Source organism: Acartia tonsa, chromosome 3 (assembly GCF_053477335.1).
Source record: "Acartia tonsa isolate MP-2025a chromosome 3, ASM5347733v1, whole genome shotgun sequence".
Taxonomy (NCBI): Eukaryota; Metazoa; Arthropoda; class Copepoda; order Calanoida; family Acartiidae; genus Acartia; species Acartia tonsa.
In genome coordinates, this window is record NC_137262.1 from 42,689,088 (window position 1) to 42,709,723 (window position 20,636).

At 31.4% G+C, this 20,636-nt stretch overlaps 2 protein-coding genes across 3 annotated transcripts; one reads left to right on the forward strand and one right to left on the reverse strand.

The window, feature by feature from the left end:
- Positions 1 to 181: 181 nt before the first annotated feature.
- On the forward strand, positions 182 to 8,883 carry LOC145314257 (isovaleryl-CoA dehydrogenase, mitochondrial). The gene is made up of 13 exons (XM_080154102.1): positions 182 to 312; positions 845 to 961; positions 1,172 to 1,269; positions 3,449 to 3,566; positions 3,845 to 3,936; positions 4,826 to 4,999; positions 5,263 to 5,357; positions 5,735 to 5,834; positions 6,078 to 6,175; positions 6,555 to 6,689; positions 7,051 to 7,124; positions 7,367 to 7,494; positions 7,999 to 8,883. The coding sequence occupies exons 1-12, from the start codon at positions 206 to 208 to the stop codon at positions 7,452 to 7,454; spliced, it is 1,296 nt and encodes a 431-aa protein (XP_080010228.1). The 5' UTR covers positions 182 to 205; the 3' UTR covers positions 7,455 to 7,494; positions 7,999 to 8,883.
- LOC145314256 (uncharacterized) lies at positions 8,458 to 20,572 on the reverse strand. 2 transcript variants are annotated; one of them, XM_080154101.1, is made up of 16 exons: positions 20,337 to 20,572; positions 20,086 to 20,145; positions 19,562 to 19,687; positions 18,815 to 18,905; positions 18,330 to 18,437; positions 17,808 to 17,895; positions 16,542 to 16,645; positions 14,643 to 14,695; positions 13,740 to 13,798; positions 13,252 to 13,312; positions 12,719 to 12,814; positions 12,156 to 12,244; positions 11,329 to 11,441; positions 10,147 to 10,232; positions 9,305 to 9,361; positions 8,458 to 8,596 (listed from the first exon to the last, which is right to left on the reverse strand). In XM_080154101.1, the coding sequence occupies exons 1-16, from the start codon at positions 20,439 to 20,441 to the stop codon at positions 8,552 to 8,554; spliced, it is 1,341 nt and encodes a 446-aa protein (XP_080010227.1). In that variant the 5' UTR covers positions 20,442 to 20,572; the 3' UTR covers positions 8,458 to 8,551. The 2 variants fall into 2 exon arrangements, with proteins under 2 accessions (XP_080010227.1, XP_080010226.1); XM_080154100.1 differs by having other exon boundaries at positions 11,308 to 11,441.
- Between the last annotated feature and the right edge of the window lie 64 nt (positions 20,573 to 20,636).

Below are 20,636 nucleotides of genomic sequence, written 5' to 3' on the forward strand. Positions count from 1 at the left end.
AAAAAAAATTTTCGTCCGACTTTGAGACCCCAAAAGTACCCTTAAAATTTATCTCACAAAAATTTCATTTTATACTTTTTTGTAGGCAATTTAATAAGGAACAAATTTGCTTTTATGTTTTTTTTGTCAGTCGATTAGAACATGGTGAAAAATGTCATTTTCTGAAGGTGGGTAAAAAATTACCGGTAATGCCCCTTACCGGTTAATGCCCCGCTTGACCCTACTTTTTTCAGACATGAATAAAATGATAAATTTTCGTCAGTCTATAAGACTGTTACAAAATATCAAAAATGTGTCACCAATTTCTACAAGGTATTAAGATAGTTTATTTGATTGTACTTACTACCTATTAATTTTAGCTCTTGTATTCTTTTCTTTATCTTAATCAGTAGGTATAATGGAAAAGACCCATAGTTTGTTTGGGGGGTTTAGTCCTTTTTATCGGGTTGTTACTTGGTATATTTTAGAATCAGATATAGACACTTAATTTGTTCTTATCCACTAAATTAAAGCAATTTTTTATTTATAGATTTAGTTTCTTCGGCCCTAAAAGAAAAAATCAAGCTCAGAACCCCCCTTTAAAAAATGATTTGAAAATAAGAAGAGTAATTTAGTTTTTTTACTATTTGAGACTAGTTTAGGTTATATTGTTTACTGAGTAGCCGTCCCGCAGGGCTAGGACACCGCAGGTCAAGGCTACGCCGCAGTGGTTAAGCATAGGAAAAATACTTCTCTACCACTTATTTTCAAATTATTTCTAAAATAAGAGGGGTGGTGGGTTATTTTTTGCTAGGCCCTTTAAGGAAAAGCACCGTTGCATCTTATGACTACGTTTTTTTTACAGGACATTAACACATTATCCAGTGGACGACAGAGTCAATGGTTTAACTTCAGACCAGATTCAGCTCAGAGAGACATTGTTTAATTTCTGTCAGAAAGAGTTGGCACCTTATGCAGATGAGTAAGTAAAAGATCTTATTTTGAATTTTTGTCATTTTTGGTTGATCTTTGAATCGGAATGAAATTAACATCACTAAACATATCGCGTGTCGTTTAATAGTATAACAATTAATATACGACTTTTAGAAGTTTTCTGTACATTTGCAAATTAACTTCCTCTTGTACGAAATAACCTTGAATTACCAAAGCCAGAGACATTAATTTATTTTAGGATTGACAAAGCAGATGATTTTGCTGACCGCAAAGCTTTCTGGCGCAAGCTGGGAGACATGGGTCTTCTTGGTATTACTGCCAGCAGCGATTATGGAGGTAAAATTTACTTTTACAACACATCTTACGATGAGATCTTTTCAAGCTATCAGTAATTTTGAAAAATATTGCTATAAAATGTATAACTGGGTAATTTTCTCTGAAAGAAATCTTAACAATTATAGTTTAGACTCAATAAAGTCATAATTAATGTTTCCTCTTTTTGATCACTTAGGTAGGAAAAACTATAATTTAATAAAAACAAGGATGGCAACATCCATAAAAGCGAAGCACTGAAACGGTAGGACAAACGGACATTAACACTTGTATAGTGTCTAAACTGAATCATCAGAATATAAAAGTATAAGAGTCGAAGCAAAATTGTAAGTAAATTTGTTGAAAAACTGCTTGATACAGGATAATGTTTAAGGACATACTTACGTTTTAAGGGCTTGATTATAGAGTTGCTTCGCTTATAATATTGATCTTTGTTGTCCCAGAAATCAATATACCAAAAATCAGATCAAACGGATAATTAGATTACATAAAAATTTGTTGTTAAAAAAGTAGAAAAATCAACATGTTTAAAATGAACATACGGACATTCTGGTTATGATTATAGAGTTGCTACGCTTTCTAAATCGTACCTAACTACAACAGGAATCATCATGCAAAGTTTGAAATTGATAGGACAATTCTAACATGCCTAAATTAAGGAATAAAAGCTATCTATCTCGGACGGACGTACGGACGGACGGACCGACCCTAATTATAGAAAAGCTTCGCTTTTAAAAAGAATAGGTAGGTACTTGTTTAAGAATGTCTTTGGTTTTATTAGAATCCTTAAAATCTTTGTAATGTAATTTTTTTTAACCTGCGTTGCATTAATAAGTATAGGGTAAGGGGGGGGGGGGAAGTTTCGGTAAGGGGCTATTCTCGGTAATTTCGACCTACCTTCATTAAATGACCTTTTTCTCCATGTTCCTTTCAAATGACAGAAAAAAACATAAAAGCAAATTTGTTCCTTATTAAATTGCCTACAAAAAAGTATTAAATGAATTTTTTTGTGAGATGAATATTAAGGGTACTTATTGGGTCTCAAAGTCGGACGAAAATTTTTTTTTTCCAAAAATTTTTTAGTTGGTGTGTAAAGATCGACCTACACAAAAATTGGTAAGACCTAGAGCTGATCTGAAAAACTTTTTGAACTAGAAATTGCCCGCTTTTTCCAAATCCGTTGAGAGCTTTAAAATCGGGTAAATATTTTTTTCAAAAATGACCAAAGTTGGCGCCGGGGGAAAAATCGGTAATTTCAAAAGAAATTAAAATTCAACTTTTAAGGTCATGTTTTCATGTTTTCTTTTGTCAAATCTATTATTCCATATGGACTTTTTAAGAATTAGGCCTAAAAATGAATAGAACAGATAAAAAACAAAAAAAAAATTTTTTTATTTTTTTAATCAAAATTTTGCGAGGAAAAAATCAAAATTTCTGGTCCTATGAAAAAAAAATATTTTTGACATAGGAGGAATAGTCCTATCTTTATGAATTTTTTTGTGGTTAATCCCAATAACCTATACTAATTATGATTTATTACGCTTGTTTGGTCGTTTGGCCTTTTTTCATCGATTTTTTTAAGGTTAAAATGTAGTCAAGATTTTTTGCAAAGATGACACTTTTGCTTCAAATTCAATTTTTGAGGTCAATTTTTAATCAATTTTCATGTTTTTTGGGCTAAATCTATAGTTCAATGTGAGCTTTTTTAGGATCAGGCCTAAAAAGTAATAAAATACGTTTTTTTCTTATATTAATTTTAAGTTTAAAAAAAAAAAATTTTCGAAAAAAAAAATCGAAAATTCGCGTCTTTCAAAAATATTCATTTTTAACATAGAAGGAATAGTCCGATCATTATGAAACTTTTTGTGGATAATCCCTATAACCTATACTAATTATGATTATTTATGTTCAACTGGCCGTTTTTCATCGATTTTTTTTAGGTTGAAAAAAATTACCGATATTTCCCCCGGTGGTGGGGAAATATCGGTAACTTTTTTGCGGTCAATTTCGGCCAACTTCTAAAAGTCCTAGGATAATGTCCTTTTAGGACCTGATAGTCCTTTCCGTAAGCTTTCTACTGGTCTTGGTTTCATTTGAAAATATTAATATTTACCCCATTTTTTTTCAAAAAAACCGAAAAAAAACGAAATTTCCCCCCCCCTTACCCTATATTATTTTACAGGCAGTGATATGGGTTACCTTGATCACGTGATTGCAATGGAGGAAATCAGCAGAGCTAGTGGAGCCATTGCCCTCAGCTATGGTGCTCACTCTAATCTCTGTGTTAACCAAATTAATAGGTATGGGGATCAGAAAATTTTTAACTTGTTTTTTTTTATCTGAACAGGTGGTGTAATGTTGTTAGTTAATAGTGATATTTTGCCTTGCTGTTTTCTGTTTGGTTTTCGTTACACCTTTACCATGAAATGAATGAAACGATTTTAATTTGGAAAGAAACCAGTATTTTTACGAAATTTGAAGTTACTTTTAAAATACCATGTCATGGTGTGGAAATGAGATTTAATTAAAGTTTTGATGTAAACTGAGGTATCTACCTAAATATTATTTAAAATTATAGAAATGGAACCGAGAAGCAGAAGGAGAAATATTTACCTAAACTTTGTTCTGGTGAACACTTTGGTGCTCTGGCTATGTCTGAAGCAGGGGCAGGTATAAGATATTTATATTTTTACCTAAACTTTGTTTTGGAGAACACTTTGGTGCTCTGGCTATGTCTGAAGCAGGGGCAGGTATAGGATATTTATATATTTACCTAAACTTTGTTCTGGAGAACACTTTGATGCTCTGGCTATGTCTGAAGCAGGGGCAGGTATAGGATATTTATATATTTACCTAAACTTTGTTCTGGTGAACACTTTGGTGCTCTGGCCATGTCTGAAGCAGGGGCAGGTATAGGATATTTATATATTTACCTAAACTTAGTTCTGGTGAACACTTTGGTGCTCTGGCTATGTCTGAAGCAGGGGCAGGTATAGGATATTTATATATTTACCTAAACTTTGTTCTAGAGAACACTTTGGTGCTCTGGCTATGTCTGAAGCAGGGGCAGGTACTAGAAGTTCTCAGCAGTACATTCTCACAACTTCCCCGTAGTTGTGTAAGAAGGGGGTTATGGATTAGTTAGGAGACCTAATAGTCACTTACGTGATATAATACAGTCCTTATCCAAAGCTCCTCTGCGAAGAATGTCATTCCTTTTTTCATTCATGCTGGACTTAATTTGGGACACCTGCTAAACTCGGCAGGGTTTGGTAAAAATATGAGGCTCTCTTAAGGTAGCGGCTCAAGTAAATATGCTTGAATGTGGAGTTTGAGCTGGTTCTAGTTACTATACAAAAGAGTGCCTCAAATTAATACATGACTATTTAGGTTTGTTAACTAAGAAACTATGTCTAATTAGGTAATCAAAATGTAATTTACCTACATATTTATGAACCTTAGAAATTATCAGTTAGACGACATTTTTTTTCTTTGTATTTTTGGCTGAATTTTAAACTTTTTCTTACCAATTTCCATTAATTTTTCCATGAAAATTCAGGATCTGATGTAGTGAGTATGAAAACTAGAGCAGAAAAGCACAAAGATTATTATATCCTTAATGGAACTAAATTTTGGATCACCAATGGACCTTATGCTGACACTCTTGTGGTTTATGCCAAGACAAATCCCAATGCTGCTAAGCCACAACATGGAGTAACTGCTTTCTTAATTGGTAAGTACTAAGGAACATATTTGACGTAATCTAGGTATTGATCTTAGAATTAAAACTTTTGAATGAAAGTTGAAATTACGTATTTTTTTACTGTATGCAATTTGAATTAATATATATTGGAACGAAATGCCTATCTAGTATCTACCTATAGATTTTCAATTCTTAGGTAAATCCCTTAAATTTGTTTCTTGTTATATGTAAAATCTTAATTTAATGAAATATTATGTCCAATGAATTGTTTTAAATACTTATTTTATTGAAAGAACGTGGAATGGAGGGATTTACATCCAGTCCTAAGTTGGACAAACTTGGTATTCGTGGTTCTGGAACTTGTGAACTTGTTTTTGACAACTGCAAGGTATTTTTTTATTTTGCTATATACACAAAATTAATATTTCTAGACCAGCTGAAATATTAACATTATTTATAACTACGCATTTAGAGGCCTCCAGTTTTTTAGGGGGGGTGGGGGAGTGGATTTTTTCAAAAGGTAATTTTTATTAGGAGGGTGAAGTTACTCTCCCCCAAAGTATTATAAACCAATCTGAAGCTTCACTGTAATGGAGAACCCAATTAGTTTAGCGGTTAGCACGATCCTTAAGGTACACACAGACAGACAACCTGTACTTTTATATAAGGGTAAAACATCACAATAAACTATTATTTTGGTAATGTATTGCCAAATTTCTATTTAGACGTGTTCTTAAAATTTTAGGTTATATTTTGTTAATTTAGGTACCCGAAGAAAATATTCTCGGTGAAATCAACAAAGGAATCTATGTTTTGTTTTCTGGTTTGGATCTTGAAAGACTTGTACTTACAGGCGGACCTCTTGGTAAATATATTTTAGACGATTTTCTAGTTTAGTGAATATTTTTTATTACAATTTGTTTTTCTTTTATAATTATGAAGGATTAAAACCCATACTTATAGTTTAAATATAAGATGTTTGTAGAACGATTTGAAACTTCAGGTAGAAAAGTGAAGGAAAGATAAAAGGGATTTTAAGTCATATTTCTTAGCTTCCTTTGTCCACTGATGGGTACAACTACAAATTAAAATCATATTTGTTTTACAGGTCTTATGCAAGCCGCGTGTGACACTGCTTTTGCTTATGCTCATGAAAGAAAACAATTTGAGACAAGGATTGGAGAATTCCAGCTTATCCAAGGAAAGGTAAAAATAGTTTGAATCTCAGTTTTTTATCATTGATAAAAACGTAAGAATATCGGCGAGCATAACGTCCATCAAACACTTAGGTTATAGTACATGGGTACAAGGTGTTAATAGAATGATTGAATAATAGAACAACTTAAAAATAGGTAACTAACTGAGAGTTATGATATATATCTGCCATATGTATTATTTTTTTTTTGTCAGATTTGATTCTGAAATATCCATTAAATAAAATTAGATATTATGTAAATTATACAAATATAGGTACTTGCCTTTCCTTACAAGGTAACAACAAGTAGAACATAAAAAATCAGTAAAAATGATACAAATAAATATATATTTTATACCTAATGTATTTCTAACCGTTATACATTTGTAGATGGCTGATATGTACACCACCCTGAATGCCTGCCGTACCTATACCTACTGCGTGGCCAGAGCCTGTGACCAGGGATACTTCAGCAACAAGGACTGCGCTGGTGTTATCCTTTACGCGGCTGAAAAGTGCACCCAGGTAACAATATTGGGTAATTGTATATGTCAATATTTAATGTATACTGTATAGTCCCCAAAGTTTTTAGGCCAACGAATGAGATAACGTTTTCTTATTAATATTGATTATCACCCTCGCGACTTATAGTTAAATCTACAATAATTACCTCCACCCTCCACGAGTCCACATTCACAAGTTTACCTTCTTCTATTGGCAGAATTTCAAAAATCAAAATTGGGGTGCATGTTATTTTACCGTTCATTGTAATGTTTAATCCTTATTTGCATGATAGTATCATAAGACTATATATGTTATTGTTCATATCAATTTTAATCGTTTTATAAATTATCCAACGTAAATGAAATTAAACTTAAATATTTAGGTTTGCCTGGATGCCATTCAAATTTTGGGAGGCAATGGATACATTAATGATTATCCTACTGGTAGATTTTTAAGGTAAGTTTTGTAAAGGAAAATATTCTTTATAGTAACTTATCTCATCAGAGATGTAGTTCCCTTTCCTAAACATTTTTTAAAGGAAATAAAAATGCTTCCTTTGAGGATATTTTGACAGAAGAAAGAGCATTATACCTATCTTATTTTAATATTTGATTCAAAGTAAAATCAATAATGGATACCTGTCTTTTAAAATTATTAGTTTTAAATGTTGTTAAATAAAGCAATGCAAATATTTTCAGGGATGCTAAATTGTATGAGATCGGAGCTGGAACAAGTGAAGTTAGAAGACTTATCATTGGCAGATCTTTAAATGCTGAATACAAATAGATTTGCAGAGCTTGTAAACTTATATTATATCATAAAAAAGGTAAATTAAGAGAAAACAACTATAGTGACGATTTTGTGGAAGAATGTTTTTTTGTTTTACTTAACTTCTCTTATTTTCTTTTTATCCAACTAAGAAGTATATTTAGCCCACTTTGATTTAATTCCGAATTTATCCAATGCTTAACAAGAGAATTTCCTACAGAACATCCTGTAAAACTTGTAAAGAAGCTTTGTTTATAAATCACAAGGCTGTGCATATCGAAGTGAATATATCTCCAAATATTGTATTTTTAAGGGGGTGGGGGAGCAAAGTTGAAGAAACCTAAAACATAAGAAAGTGATGCCTGTTTTTGGTGGAAGAAGACCTTCTACCGCAATTCCACATTTTAACTTAATAAAGCAGCTGTCATGCTAAATACCAGTGCTGTATTTTTTTTGGGTTGAGTTATTTTCTGTTTTAGGTTTGTTTACAAAAGTTGCACATCCGCTCCCCCTCCCCACCCCCCCTTGTTATTAACAATTTAATCTTTGATTTGATTTTTAGACTACATCTTGCTGCCTCCACTTAACATCAAGATTGTGGCTTTTATCTCAAATTCTACTCTGGTGCTAAAGATAGACGGACAATTCTATCCTATTTATAGTCAAATTTTAATTACCTTAAAATATTTATTTATAATACCTATGTATATTAATAGTGCCTTAATTAAAAGAACAAAACCGGCTGTGAAAACATTTTTTTTGTAGTTTCTTCAACTCGAAAGACAACATTCTTCTAGCACAATTGCTTCAAATTATTTTTAATCAAAATAATGAAAAATATTTTATTTATAAAATCCGGCATCTGTAAAAAATTAGTTTTAATTTGTAATCTATTAAAACCACAAAAAATCTGTCTAAATTAGTTTTCATTCAGATGCTTAAAAAACTTTTCCTTATGATTAAAAGTTACTTACATGTATTTAATAATAATACCTATGTCCTAAAGAATAAAACAAATGAATTGTATTGAATGCTTTATTTATTTTCTAAGTTATCAAGTATCAATGTGATTTTGATTATGCTAAAAGAAACAATGTTATTATGAAATGGCAGCTCTAGAAATCATTTGGTAGTGGTGGTGCTGATCCGTTGGGACTTCCCTGAAAAATGTATTTTTAGAAGCGCAGTTACTCTAAAACTAGTTTCATTCCGTTATTTAAACATAATTAAAAAGAATTTAGGACAATTGCTACCGCTTAATTTCACTTGTCCTATCCCCTTCATTACTTAGACTAGGTCTAAACCAGTGCAGCTTTAACCAACAACTGAACCCAAAAACAGCAACAATCACAAAATTTATATTCTCGAATTAATTCAGTTTTTGGTGTCTAATTAAAACTACCTATACTTTGATGATTATTAAGTAGCATTATCTTTTGTAACGCTACTTTTGGATATTCTTATTCTTGGTTCATATGTTAAAAATTGTAACAGGATGTCTGTTTTGTGTATTTCGTGTCTCTAGCTTAAGATATCGCCAACCGCTGTGGAGCTTCTTATATGTCTAATGACTCTTGAAAAATGGTACCACCAACCTCCCAAGAAAAATCGCCCCGGGCAAATTATTTTCTTTTTAAAATTAAACTAAAATGCTAATAAGGGTTTATTTATAAATTTTAATGAACAAATAACATAAGCTTGCATTTATTACTAAAGTTTAACAGTTTGTATAATGTTACAAATATGTTAGTCAGATATTAATTTTACTCTACCAAAAGCTTTTGTAATAATTTAAAATTTAGAACACATGTCAGTTGCTGTATTGCCTCATTAATCAATATAGAATTGGTACAATTATTAATACAGACCTTGGTTTGTAATTTAGAAATCAATTGTTCTTGCTTCTTTATGATGGCTTCAAAACTCTAAAATTTTAAATTTTAAATACTTAATCTATAATACAAAGTAGAACGATGTTTGTTTGTCTGTCTGTCTCTTTGTTTGTAGCGAAGGATCTCGCTAACCGCTGAACAGATCGGGTTCTTCTTTACAGGGTAGCTTTTCATAGGTCCCGGGAAGGTTTATAACTATTTTCTTGGGGGTTGGGACACCCCTAACTCCCCCAAAAATGCAAAATTACCCCCCCCCCCAAAAAAAAAAATAAAATTATTTTTTGTAAAATATCTTTAAAATCTAAAACACGAAAAATTAGTTTGATAAAACCTCTTGGGGCAAAGCCCCTAGAGGCTAGGGGCGAAGCCGCTAGTTTTCAATATAATAAGTCTTAATAGAAATACGCCCGTACAATGTATAAAAACCGGCTTAATGCGTGTGTGTATATCATGAAAAAGAAAAATGGACATCTTTTATACAGTAATAGGTCAAGTTTTCTTAAATGTAAGTCCGCAGTTTTGCATCTCTTAAGAGAGCTAGCACATTCTCTGATGTCACAGTAACTCGCGATTGACTATTTCTAACGGACATATGGACATGCCCTATTTTTAATGCGGCACGGCGTCAAAATTATTGGTTATTATTATTAATCTAATATGGTTAAAGATGAAGGAATAACGTAGGATGTCTGTCTGTGTGTATATTGTACCAAAATATATCTTTAACCGCTGAAACTAGCCGTTTTTCCTTAACATTCAAGTTTGTTTAATTCCGCATTTTGGGGGGTTTACAGAAATAACCCGTTTATATTTATTACCTTCATCTTTTCACTGAATTCTTCCTGCTGAGAATTTAGCATTGATTCAAGTTCTCTGACTCTATCACTGGATATCTCTGATCCAACTGAAATATGGATAATTATTTGGTAGGTATCTGATAATAAATTACTTTGTATGATACTTGACATCCTATAAAATTATTATAGTTATTTCAAGTTGTTTTCCTTAAGTTACCCAACTCTTTCAACCTACTTGATTAACAATACCTTTTGGCCAACAAATTAATATCTTTTATAGATAAAAATTAAATTAATACTTATTAGGCGTATAAAGACTGGATACTATTGATTTAGTAGTTAATGGATGAAACAGTGATTTAATCTAAAAGAAAGGGCTTGTTTTTAATTTAATTTAATGATTAGAGATGTTAATCTCAAATAGTTTTCGCAAAGTTTCGAAATCAATCATTTTATGCACAATGAAACAAATTCCAATGCAAATCTTACATTCTTTCGCCCTTGTTTCTGCAAAACCTTGAGTTATAAAGCGAAAATGAGAGTAAAAAAGTGATTTGTTTACAACCCTGTCTTTTTTTATGTTTTACCAGTGAACTGCATATTTAAAGGAAATGACATTGAAAGCTGAGCACGAAATATGCAAACTAAATGCAGCAAAAATATAAATAAAAACTTGTAAAGTAAAACAAAGTTGTTCTGTGTAAATTGAAAAGAAATGTATAAACTTGTGCAGCAGTGATTGATGCAAAATATTGAATCGTCGCATTTTTGTTTGGCTTAGTTTTCATTTCAATAGCAATGAAAGTTTAATTTCATTGTAATTAAAATTAAAAACTTATTTTTTAAATTCTTTCTAATCGGATGAAAAAAGTTATCTTAGTAAAAAAATATAAAAAAGCTTAGGTATTACACAAATCAACTTTGAAGAACTGACATGTCATGTTTTACTTAGGTATAACAGGGTATAAGCAAGTTATAGTTTATTAGTGCCTAACTAGCATAGAAAAATTGAAATAAATTGAAAAAAAAGGGAGGCAGATATTATTTTTTTCATGCCTAATAATTGGCGGGAAACCCTAACCCTTGCCAATCGTTTCCTTATTCAAAGAATACATTTGTTAATCTCATTGCTATACATAAAAGTACCATAGTCAAAAGCAAACAAGACGCCAAAATAGTTACCTTCCCAGTCCAAGTACTTACAAGGTGGCAGTGTGTTAAGCCCTGTGTTCAGGGATATGGACTTGCTTAGCTGGCCTCGGCCTCCGCGAACTGGAGTTTTAGTCGGGGAGAATATTGACAAGGCTGATCCGGGCCTGTAAATTAATAATTTTTATAGTTGTATGTGGGACACCTGCAAAATTCAGGGTAGAGCTTAACTGGCATTGCCTTGCTTAATCTTTTACAAATCTTGCTTAGTGAGGCTAGAATGTCGGTATAGATGATTTTAGCTTGAACAAGGATGACAACATCCACAAAAGCGAAGCATTAAAACGGTAGGACAAACGGACAATAACACTTGTATAGTGTCAGAACTGAATAATCAGAATATAAATGTATAAGAGTCGAAGCAAAATTGTAAGTAAATTTGTTGAAAAACTGCTTGATACAGCATAATGTTTATGGACATACTTACATTTTTAGGACTTGATTATAGATTTGCTTCGCCTATAACATTATACTTTGTTGTTCCAGGAATCAATATACCAAAAATCAGATCAATCGGATAATTAAATCACTTAAAAATTTGTTGTTAAAAATTTAAAAATCAACATTATATAAAAGCTTCGCTTTTAAAAATAAACACTGGCCGGCTGAATTCAAATTGAACAGTTGAAGCTTTTGGTGGATGCAGCTTAGGGGTTTAGGTTAAGTGAGGTTTAGGGTGCTGTGACTGCGTCTGGCTCCATTATACCTAGATGTCACACAACGTGCCCCTTGCAAAGGCTATTGAAAAAATCTTATACGTGTCCTTGACTTAAGTGTCAATGATGATTATTCTCCAGTATTAAATATTCAGAATTGTTTACCTGTCATCCATTACAGATCCTGGCCTGCTCATAATCATGGTTGCAATATTCAGAGCCAGTGGATCCTCAAGTTGAGATTGTTCAACCACCTAAACATTGAGATTTAACGATAAAAGTAAAACACATACACACACACTAGAACTTGTTTTAGCTTTATTGAACATTTATAAATAATTTTTTTTTATAACTACAGCCATTAATCTATAACCTAAACATTGCAAGTGATTCTTAAAAGTAAAGAATTAAAATAAATTTCAAAAAGTCGTCTAACAATATGAATTTGTTTTTCTTTATGGCTTTTATTCTTAACCCCATTGAGTATTATTATAATTTTGTTGTTAAAAATTTATTTTAATTTCAAATTTTAACAAAACTCGTTTCAATGCTAGCGAGACTTGGTTTTGGGATAGTAACAATGGGCAGAGGTAGAAAAAGAAATAAATTCTAACAATTGGGCTACAAGAAATTCCTAAATCTTCATAGGCAGCTAAAATTAAAAATGTTATTACTTGGTGAGATTGGTAAACACATTTTATAGTTTAGTTAAGATTTTTATAGTTTACCTTTCCCTGTAGATCATTGAAGACATATATTTTGTTGTTGACGTACAGCTTGTCATTTTGCATGTGGCAGGATGCATTTGGATCTGCTCGTTTCACCTGCAACAAATTAAGCTTCTATACTTGCTTTTAGTTTTAGAAAATCTGCGTTTTCTAACTTTGTAATTAGTTGATGGTCTGTTTTTTATACCTACGGTTTATAGGAGTTTGATATACATATATGAAATGAGTTTATCCATCTACTTCTTTTTGTCTCCAAATTAACCCTAACTTTAACTAAAGTCACACTTCTTTTGCAATTGTTTTGTTTTATCTTTGAGTGTGTAACCGTGTGTGATCTTGTTTAAATAAGTTGGTAGCTAAACCTTATCAAGCCTATTTTCTTTCCCTTTACCTGAAGTTTATGAAACATAAATTTATACTTTAATTATCAGAATAGAGGTGTATGACATTGCATGTCACAATTAGTGTACTTTGGACCTAATAAAAGTATTTGATAGTATATATCACATTTGTTAAAACCAAAAAAAATATACCTTTCTCATGAACTTTCTTAGTTCTGCTCTGCTCTCACGAGTTCTTTTGCTCAAATCTTCACTGAAATGTTATAAATGTAAAACTCACGAAAGAATGTACTTAACATAACTTTTCTTTAAATGACTTCAATCCCATGGATTATTATTGTTTTAAAGCAATATCAAAATTTTAAAACATACATTTATTGTCAAATAACCAATTGATAATAAAAAGTGTCTAAATGGGGGGGAGTGATTTTGTAATTTGGGTATCTACTACACCCCAAAGTTGTTCATTTCTTTCAAATGAAAAAAAATATAAGGAAGGGAGGCGGGGGTAATTACCCCTTGTAAATTTTACCCTTAGTAGAAAGCTTTTTTTAAATTGGTAAACAAAATTCTGCGTGCCTTGTTTTTTTTACTATCCCCATTTTTTTTTGATGAATATTTATAGCCTCCCCTCAAAAATACTTTGGTATATAACGGATTTATTACAGCAATTTTCTTACCTAATATGTATATTAGAACCTTTTAGCAGATTTCCTTTTCTAAATACTTCTTCCCGATCCTAAGAAAAATATTCAGCATTTACGATCTGTGGAATCTTCATCATAATAAACAAGAATGGATTTTTAATTTAAATAATAATTCAAAGTTAAGTAGAAGTCTTGTGTAACGAATAATCTTGCTAACCACTGAACCGCTGGACCGATATGGTTCTCTTTTAATAGAATTAAGGAAAGGTTTATAATTTTTTTAGGGGATGGCATTTCCTTTCTCCTAAGAGAAATAGACCTGAAAAAACTCTCCTATTTCCCTCAAATGAACCTAGGGTCGTAGCATTTAGTATTGTGAATATAATCAAAATAATGATAAACATTACTAGGACCTAAGAGAAACTAAACTTTAAAGGAGAAATATATCCGTTCAAATCAGCGGTTAGCGAGATCCTTCGGTACAGATAGACATCCTGTTACTTTTGAATAAGGATTTATCCTTAAAATTTTGACATTTCTAACTTTGTTTTCATTGTTTGCGGCTATCAAGACCCACTTTAAAGTAATTGAATATAAATTAAGATATAGAGTAATTAAACTTTATGTTTATTATATGTAGACTGTTTTAAATTTATTAGGAGAAATAAAGTGAAAGAAATAATATTTAAGAAAAAATAAATCGCCAGTAGAGTAAATAATTCCTTTATCCCAAAAACATTTTGAAGCCTAGGGATTCGGAAAGGAGACTATTCCGCGGCCCTAACCTCGTTTGATTCCTAAATCTTATTTGCTGTGACTAAGAAGCATCAAAAGAACTTCCTTCTTTAGAATACAAGAGAAGATTAAGGAGCGTGAAGGTGTGCACTTTTAGAAAGGTTTTGCAAGATTTTACGTGGGAAAAAGGTTTGCATTTACCTTAAAATGTTCAAATGTAACCAAAACAGGTCTTGCTCCCGAAATCTCAGGACCTGAAAATATTAAGATTTTATTTCAAAATTAGGTAGGTAATTATTGCCTTTCAGAATAAGCCATTAAAATGATAATTTCTCAGTTGCTACAAAAGATAAACTCCGGAAGTTTCAAATTTAATAGGGCATCTATTCTGCAACTATTTTTGTCTATCTTTTGGTGGATATGAGGATTGTATGCATGTCATTTGATTTTCTTGACTCCCATTCTGTTTGAAATTTCTGGTTAATATTTCCATGACAAATGACCATTGACTGAATGTTTTCATCCTTGTTTATATTGTTTGCAACTGATAGACAAAGTTTAAATTTAAAACTTAATTAAGCCCATTATAATTAGACTGTGGAAAAAGGCAAACAATTCTAACTAATCAAGTTTAAAAATATATTTATAGCGATAACAATGATTCATATACTAATTTTATTTTTCTTTCGGTAATTCTGATTCGGTTAATTCTATATTGATTAAACTGATCCATAATGAAATTATTAACAAAATTTTGCTTATAAAAGAATTTTAAAAACTATTAAAATTCCCTATCATCAAAAGCCATTGCACCTATAATTAACATCTTCTACATTTACCTACGTACTACCTATCTGCTTGTTTGGTTTACATAATTCTTTTCTAGGGGCGATTTCTCTATGGAGGGTGGTTGTACAGTCCCTCAAAAAAGTCATTACCCTTCCCTGGACCTATGAGAAGCCACAATGCAAAGGAGAAACATATCTGTACAGCGGTTAGCGAGATCCTTCGGTACAAACAGACAGACAGAGATCTTGTTACTTTATCATAACGATTATTGTAACAATGCAAAGTAACAAATTTATAACCACATCTAGTCTAGTACCTGTCTATCAGTCATGAAACAAATACATTCATTGGGAAACTTTCTTAATGAGAAACTGCATTGATTGTGCAATTTACAAGGAAGAATATTAACAATAAATAAGCTTAGTACCTATTATTTATTTATACTTATAATAAAGTAACATGATCTCTGTGTGTGTACGGGAGAATATCGCTAACCGCTGAACCTTAATGGTTTTCCTTTGCAATGTAGCTTCTCATAGGTCATGGAAATGTGTATAACTTCCACCACCTCAAGTACCCCTAGATGCGAAGCTGTTAATATTAAACTTGAAATAGCTTCATATTGTTTGTGCAGTAAGTTCTTCGAAACAACTGTATCTATTGGCCTACTTCTTTCAGGTCAACTTTGTGTATGTCATTTTTTTTAACCAATCTTAAATGGCGGCCGTGAGAAAATAGCTGTTCAACCTCCTTCCAAATTTTTTTAATTAAAAAACCTAATGTGCAACCTCTTGCTAGGACATTACCAACCCATAAGCCTAAAAAATACCGTTTAAAATTACTTCCTGAATAATTTGAAAGCAATGGACACTAACCCTTTTGTATCCTTATATTCCTGACTTCTGTTGGTGTTTTATTTTCATTCTTAATTAGTTGTTGGTTGAATTGTTTGTAGATTTTAATCGTGCAGATTTGCAATATTTGTCTTTAAAATTGAGGCCATTTTCTTTTCATCTAGTGATAACTATGTATAAAGTCTTATTGACTGGTGTTCTGTTTGTATAACTTATATAAACAATATTAGAGATTTTTTTACTGTAATTCTCATTTGATACTCAAAACAATTGTTATGGGAGATGTCCCATTGTAAATTTAATATACTTGAGTACATTTTTTGATACTCTTTTCTTTGCATTACTTTTGATTCAGCTCTAAAAACTGCAGGTGTCCTTCTAAACTTACTATTATAAAATGGCAGGTGTCCCACTAAACTTTCTATTATAAAATGGTAAGTGTTTCAATAAACTATACCTGTATACATTCTCGTTGCTTTCGTTACAGGAATCTCTCTTCTGATTCCCAGAGTAACTTTGATGATGTGCTGAATCTTTCCCATCAACAGCTCATTCGTTTCTCTGAATATTTTTTTTTTAATTTTTATTATAGTCCTGCGACTTTAAAGTATCTGGTAGTGCTTCCACGCATTTTAGGGGTTGAAATAGGTTCAAATCTTGGCCCAAAACACGTCATTATAAAAGAGGTTAAAAATTGTGCGTACGGCTGTAATGCAAGAATGAGGTGAATGCCTTGGACAAGAATAGGCGCAACTCATTAAAATTAATATTTAGGACTTTTGACAAAGGTCGTGCAATCAAAGTGTTGGTTGTCTGCAATAGGTGTATAGTTACATTGCATCTACTATAAAGATTTTGTCTTATGTTGTCCTTGTCCGTCCCCAAAGGTGATAAATACAGCCCTTTTTTTGTCTAGAGAATCATTGTTTAAAAGAAAACATATTAGTATTTAATAATCCTTATACTAAATAACAGGATGTTTGTCTGTCTGTGTGTCTGTACCGAAGGATCTCGCTAACCGCTAAACCGATCGGGTTCTCCTTAACAGGGTAGCTTCTCATAGGTCCCGGGAAGGTTTATAACTATTTTAAGGGAAGGGTACCACCACCCTCCAAAGAGAAATCACAATAAAATCGAAAAAAATTGAAATATTTCTGCCGCATAGTGTTGCTAGCATAGTCGCGCTACGTAGAGACATGAATTTAAAATCTGATAACATAGACAAATTATTTCTCAAATTAGATATTTAAAATAAAAAAAACATTTAAATGCCAATAGAGGCCTCTAGGGGCGTAGCTGCTAGTTTCTACTTTAAGAAATAATTGTCATCCTTTTATTAAGGTTATTGTGTTTACTTGACCTATTATTTTTTCCAGAATTACTTAAAGTGAGTTGTTAATTTTAAAAAAATAAGCAATTCCATAAATATTGACAGCAATAACTATTATTTCACCATAAATTTTCTTATAAACAGAAAATTTACAAAATCATGCTGCAATTAATACAGACACTGTTTTTATAAAACAAGGTCGATTATGGCAATTGTAAGGAAACTTTTTGGTTGCTTAATATAATACAAGTTATTTTTTAACATACTAAGTATTTGTAGGAAGAAAAATACTTTATTAGCTAACAGACAAAACCTGGTAGGTGATTTAGCAGGAGAAACAGAACAACAATAAAGACTTGTAGAGTAGCTTCGTCATTAGAAAACCTGTCTAACCTTGTGTCATTGGCCATTCCATAGAAGATGAGATTGTTCTTTTTGTTTTGCTCAAAGTCATACAGCTTTTCCTGCAAGTCATTGATACCTGCAATTTAGTAGGTTTGAATCAATTCAAGGCTTTGTTTTTTAAGATTTATATTTAATATTTATGGGCAAGAAATCAGATTTTTTTATTACTGGATTGTTTGGAACTAGAAGTGCTTCCCCTAGCTTTTAGAGTTCCCTTTTCATCTAACTTTATTTTATAAAAGAAAGAAGAATTCGAAAAACAAATTTTTCTAGGGGATATTTCTTTTTGGAGGTTTGACCGTTCTCCCAATAATAGATAAAATCCTAATTCTTTCACATATTAGGATTTCTTAAAATGAGATCAAAATTTATATAATTTTAAAGGGGAGACCAATCGACAGATAGATAATATTCCTACTTCATTATGCAAGGGTGGAAGAATGAAACTTATTATTAATTAAATACTACTATTGGATGTAATTGTCCTTGTTGACAACTTATTTTTATCACCTTGATCCAATACTTCAATCTTTTCTTTGATAGAACTCATTTCAAAATCTAGTTCCGCCCTGTGCTGTTGAGCGTTCTGAGATTCGTTGTTCAGTGTGTTCTTGAAGGCTAAAAAAACAATATTTTAGTAACTCAAATAACATACAAGAAAGATTTTTAAAAAAATTATTCTAAATAAATATCTCATTAACAAAGTGTTAAAAATCCGCAAAAGAAATAGCAAATAACACTAGGGGGTATTAAATTGAGTTAAAATCAGGTGTTAACTCATTTGCAATTCTGATTATTCGACTGTTTTTGTAATAATATAATAATATCTGACAACTTTAAAAAGTCAATAAAACCCCCTTTTATGAAATTAATAGATATTTTGTCAATTACATGTTAAACATTCACCTTAAAAAAGATCAAATTCTGAACATAAGATGAACAAATGATAAAATATTATCAAAAGTAAAGTGTTCGTGATGAAATTTAAATCTTACTTGAATTAGTTTCCATCAACTTTTCTTGAATAGTAATTCCAACATTGTCAAGCACTTCTTCAATCTTACTGTTCAAACTTTCTAGCTCATCCTAAAATAGATTTGTTCATAATCAGAAGTCTAACTTGACGGTGTCATATATATTTATTGCCCAATTGTAAACAATCTCTATGGAATTAATTTTTAAATTTCCAGTATTATCTGAAACCTATTAATATCTGGTGGATTAGAACCGGTTCTCTTCCATACTGAAAATTTATGTATAGCATCGAATTATAGACAATTTTCCACAAATATCAAAATAAGCGAAGCTCTGAAACTTTATGACAGACGAACATTAACTCTTGTAGAGTGTCAGAACTAAAATATAAATATAAGTTTTGACAAAATTATACCTAAATTTCTTGCAAAACTTCTTAAATACAGCATACTGTTTAAGGACATACTAATATTTTTAGGACTTGATTATAGATTTGGTTCACTTATAGTATTGTACTTTATTGTAATAGGAATCAGTACTACAAAATCTGATCAATCGGATGATTATATCAAATAAAAAATTGTTTAAAAAAAAATAAAATCAACATGTTTAAAATTGACGTACGGACATTCTGGGAACGATTATAGAGTTACAATTCTAACATGCCTAAATTAACAAAAAACTATCCGTTACGGACGGACGTACAGACCGACCCTAATTATAGAAAAGCTTCGCTTTTAAAAATAGCTTTATTAGATAAATCTTGCCTTAAATTCCGAGAATAGCTGATCTCTCCTTGTATCAGAATCCTCCTGTTGTTTCATAACCTTGGCAAACTTATCATTTGTCTCCTTAGTAGATTCTGCAAACTTCTCATTGAAGTATTCTTGCATCTGGGTAAGGTAACCAGGATTTTAAAAACTAATAATATTTTTTAAATACCGATTAATTTCTAATATAAAGTTTAAAAAATATTCTTTCTCTCTTTTGGCAATCACAGAAAGTATTTTTGAAGTTAATTAAGTATGGTTCTTCTGCCTAAGAATATACAAACGCAAGAAAAATAACCCTCATACTCCCATTAAATAAATTAAAAAGGGAATGTTGGATCTGTGTTGAAATAGGCAATTTGAGGGAAATCACACAAACATTAATAAGATTTGTCACTATGGAACCCACTTATCTCTGTTTATCCCTCAAAACGGATTACCTGACAGGCATCGGAAACTTTGATACTAATACTGCAATATCCATTTAGTCAATTAGGATAGATTTTAAAATCTATGTTTGCCTGATCAATTCTGACACTAAGAGCATCTTTTTCTGTGTTGATTTGGGTCACAATTTCTTCCTGAAGTTAAATTTTTTTTTTACTGATTTCTAATCTGTAATTTATAAATGCTATTACTTTTGGTCAGCAATGATCCGAAACCTCTATTTTTTTTTCGCTGGGTGGATATAGGGCCGGGAGCCATAGTGCAGCCGTCCTTATCACTGCTTTAAGTAATATCTGACATTTAACGAAACTATTATTCAACTTACCTTCATGGCTGCCATTTGAGCATCAGCAGCTGCCAAACCCTCAGTAACTACTTTTCTACGTTTCAGAGCACTCATAGATAATAGTAAAATGTTTTTAATTTTCATTTTGTAAAGAAACTCAACAAAAACAGATTTGCCGCCTAAGGTTGCACATTTATCAGAAAATATGTATCAATGTTCAGTATAAAATTTTTGTACTTTGAAAAATACAAGTAATAGTTGCATGTTGATTGTTATTATAAGCAAAAACATTAAAAAGTTTTTGTTTACTTAAGACTTTTTATTGTTTTATTGATAGGA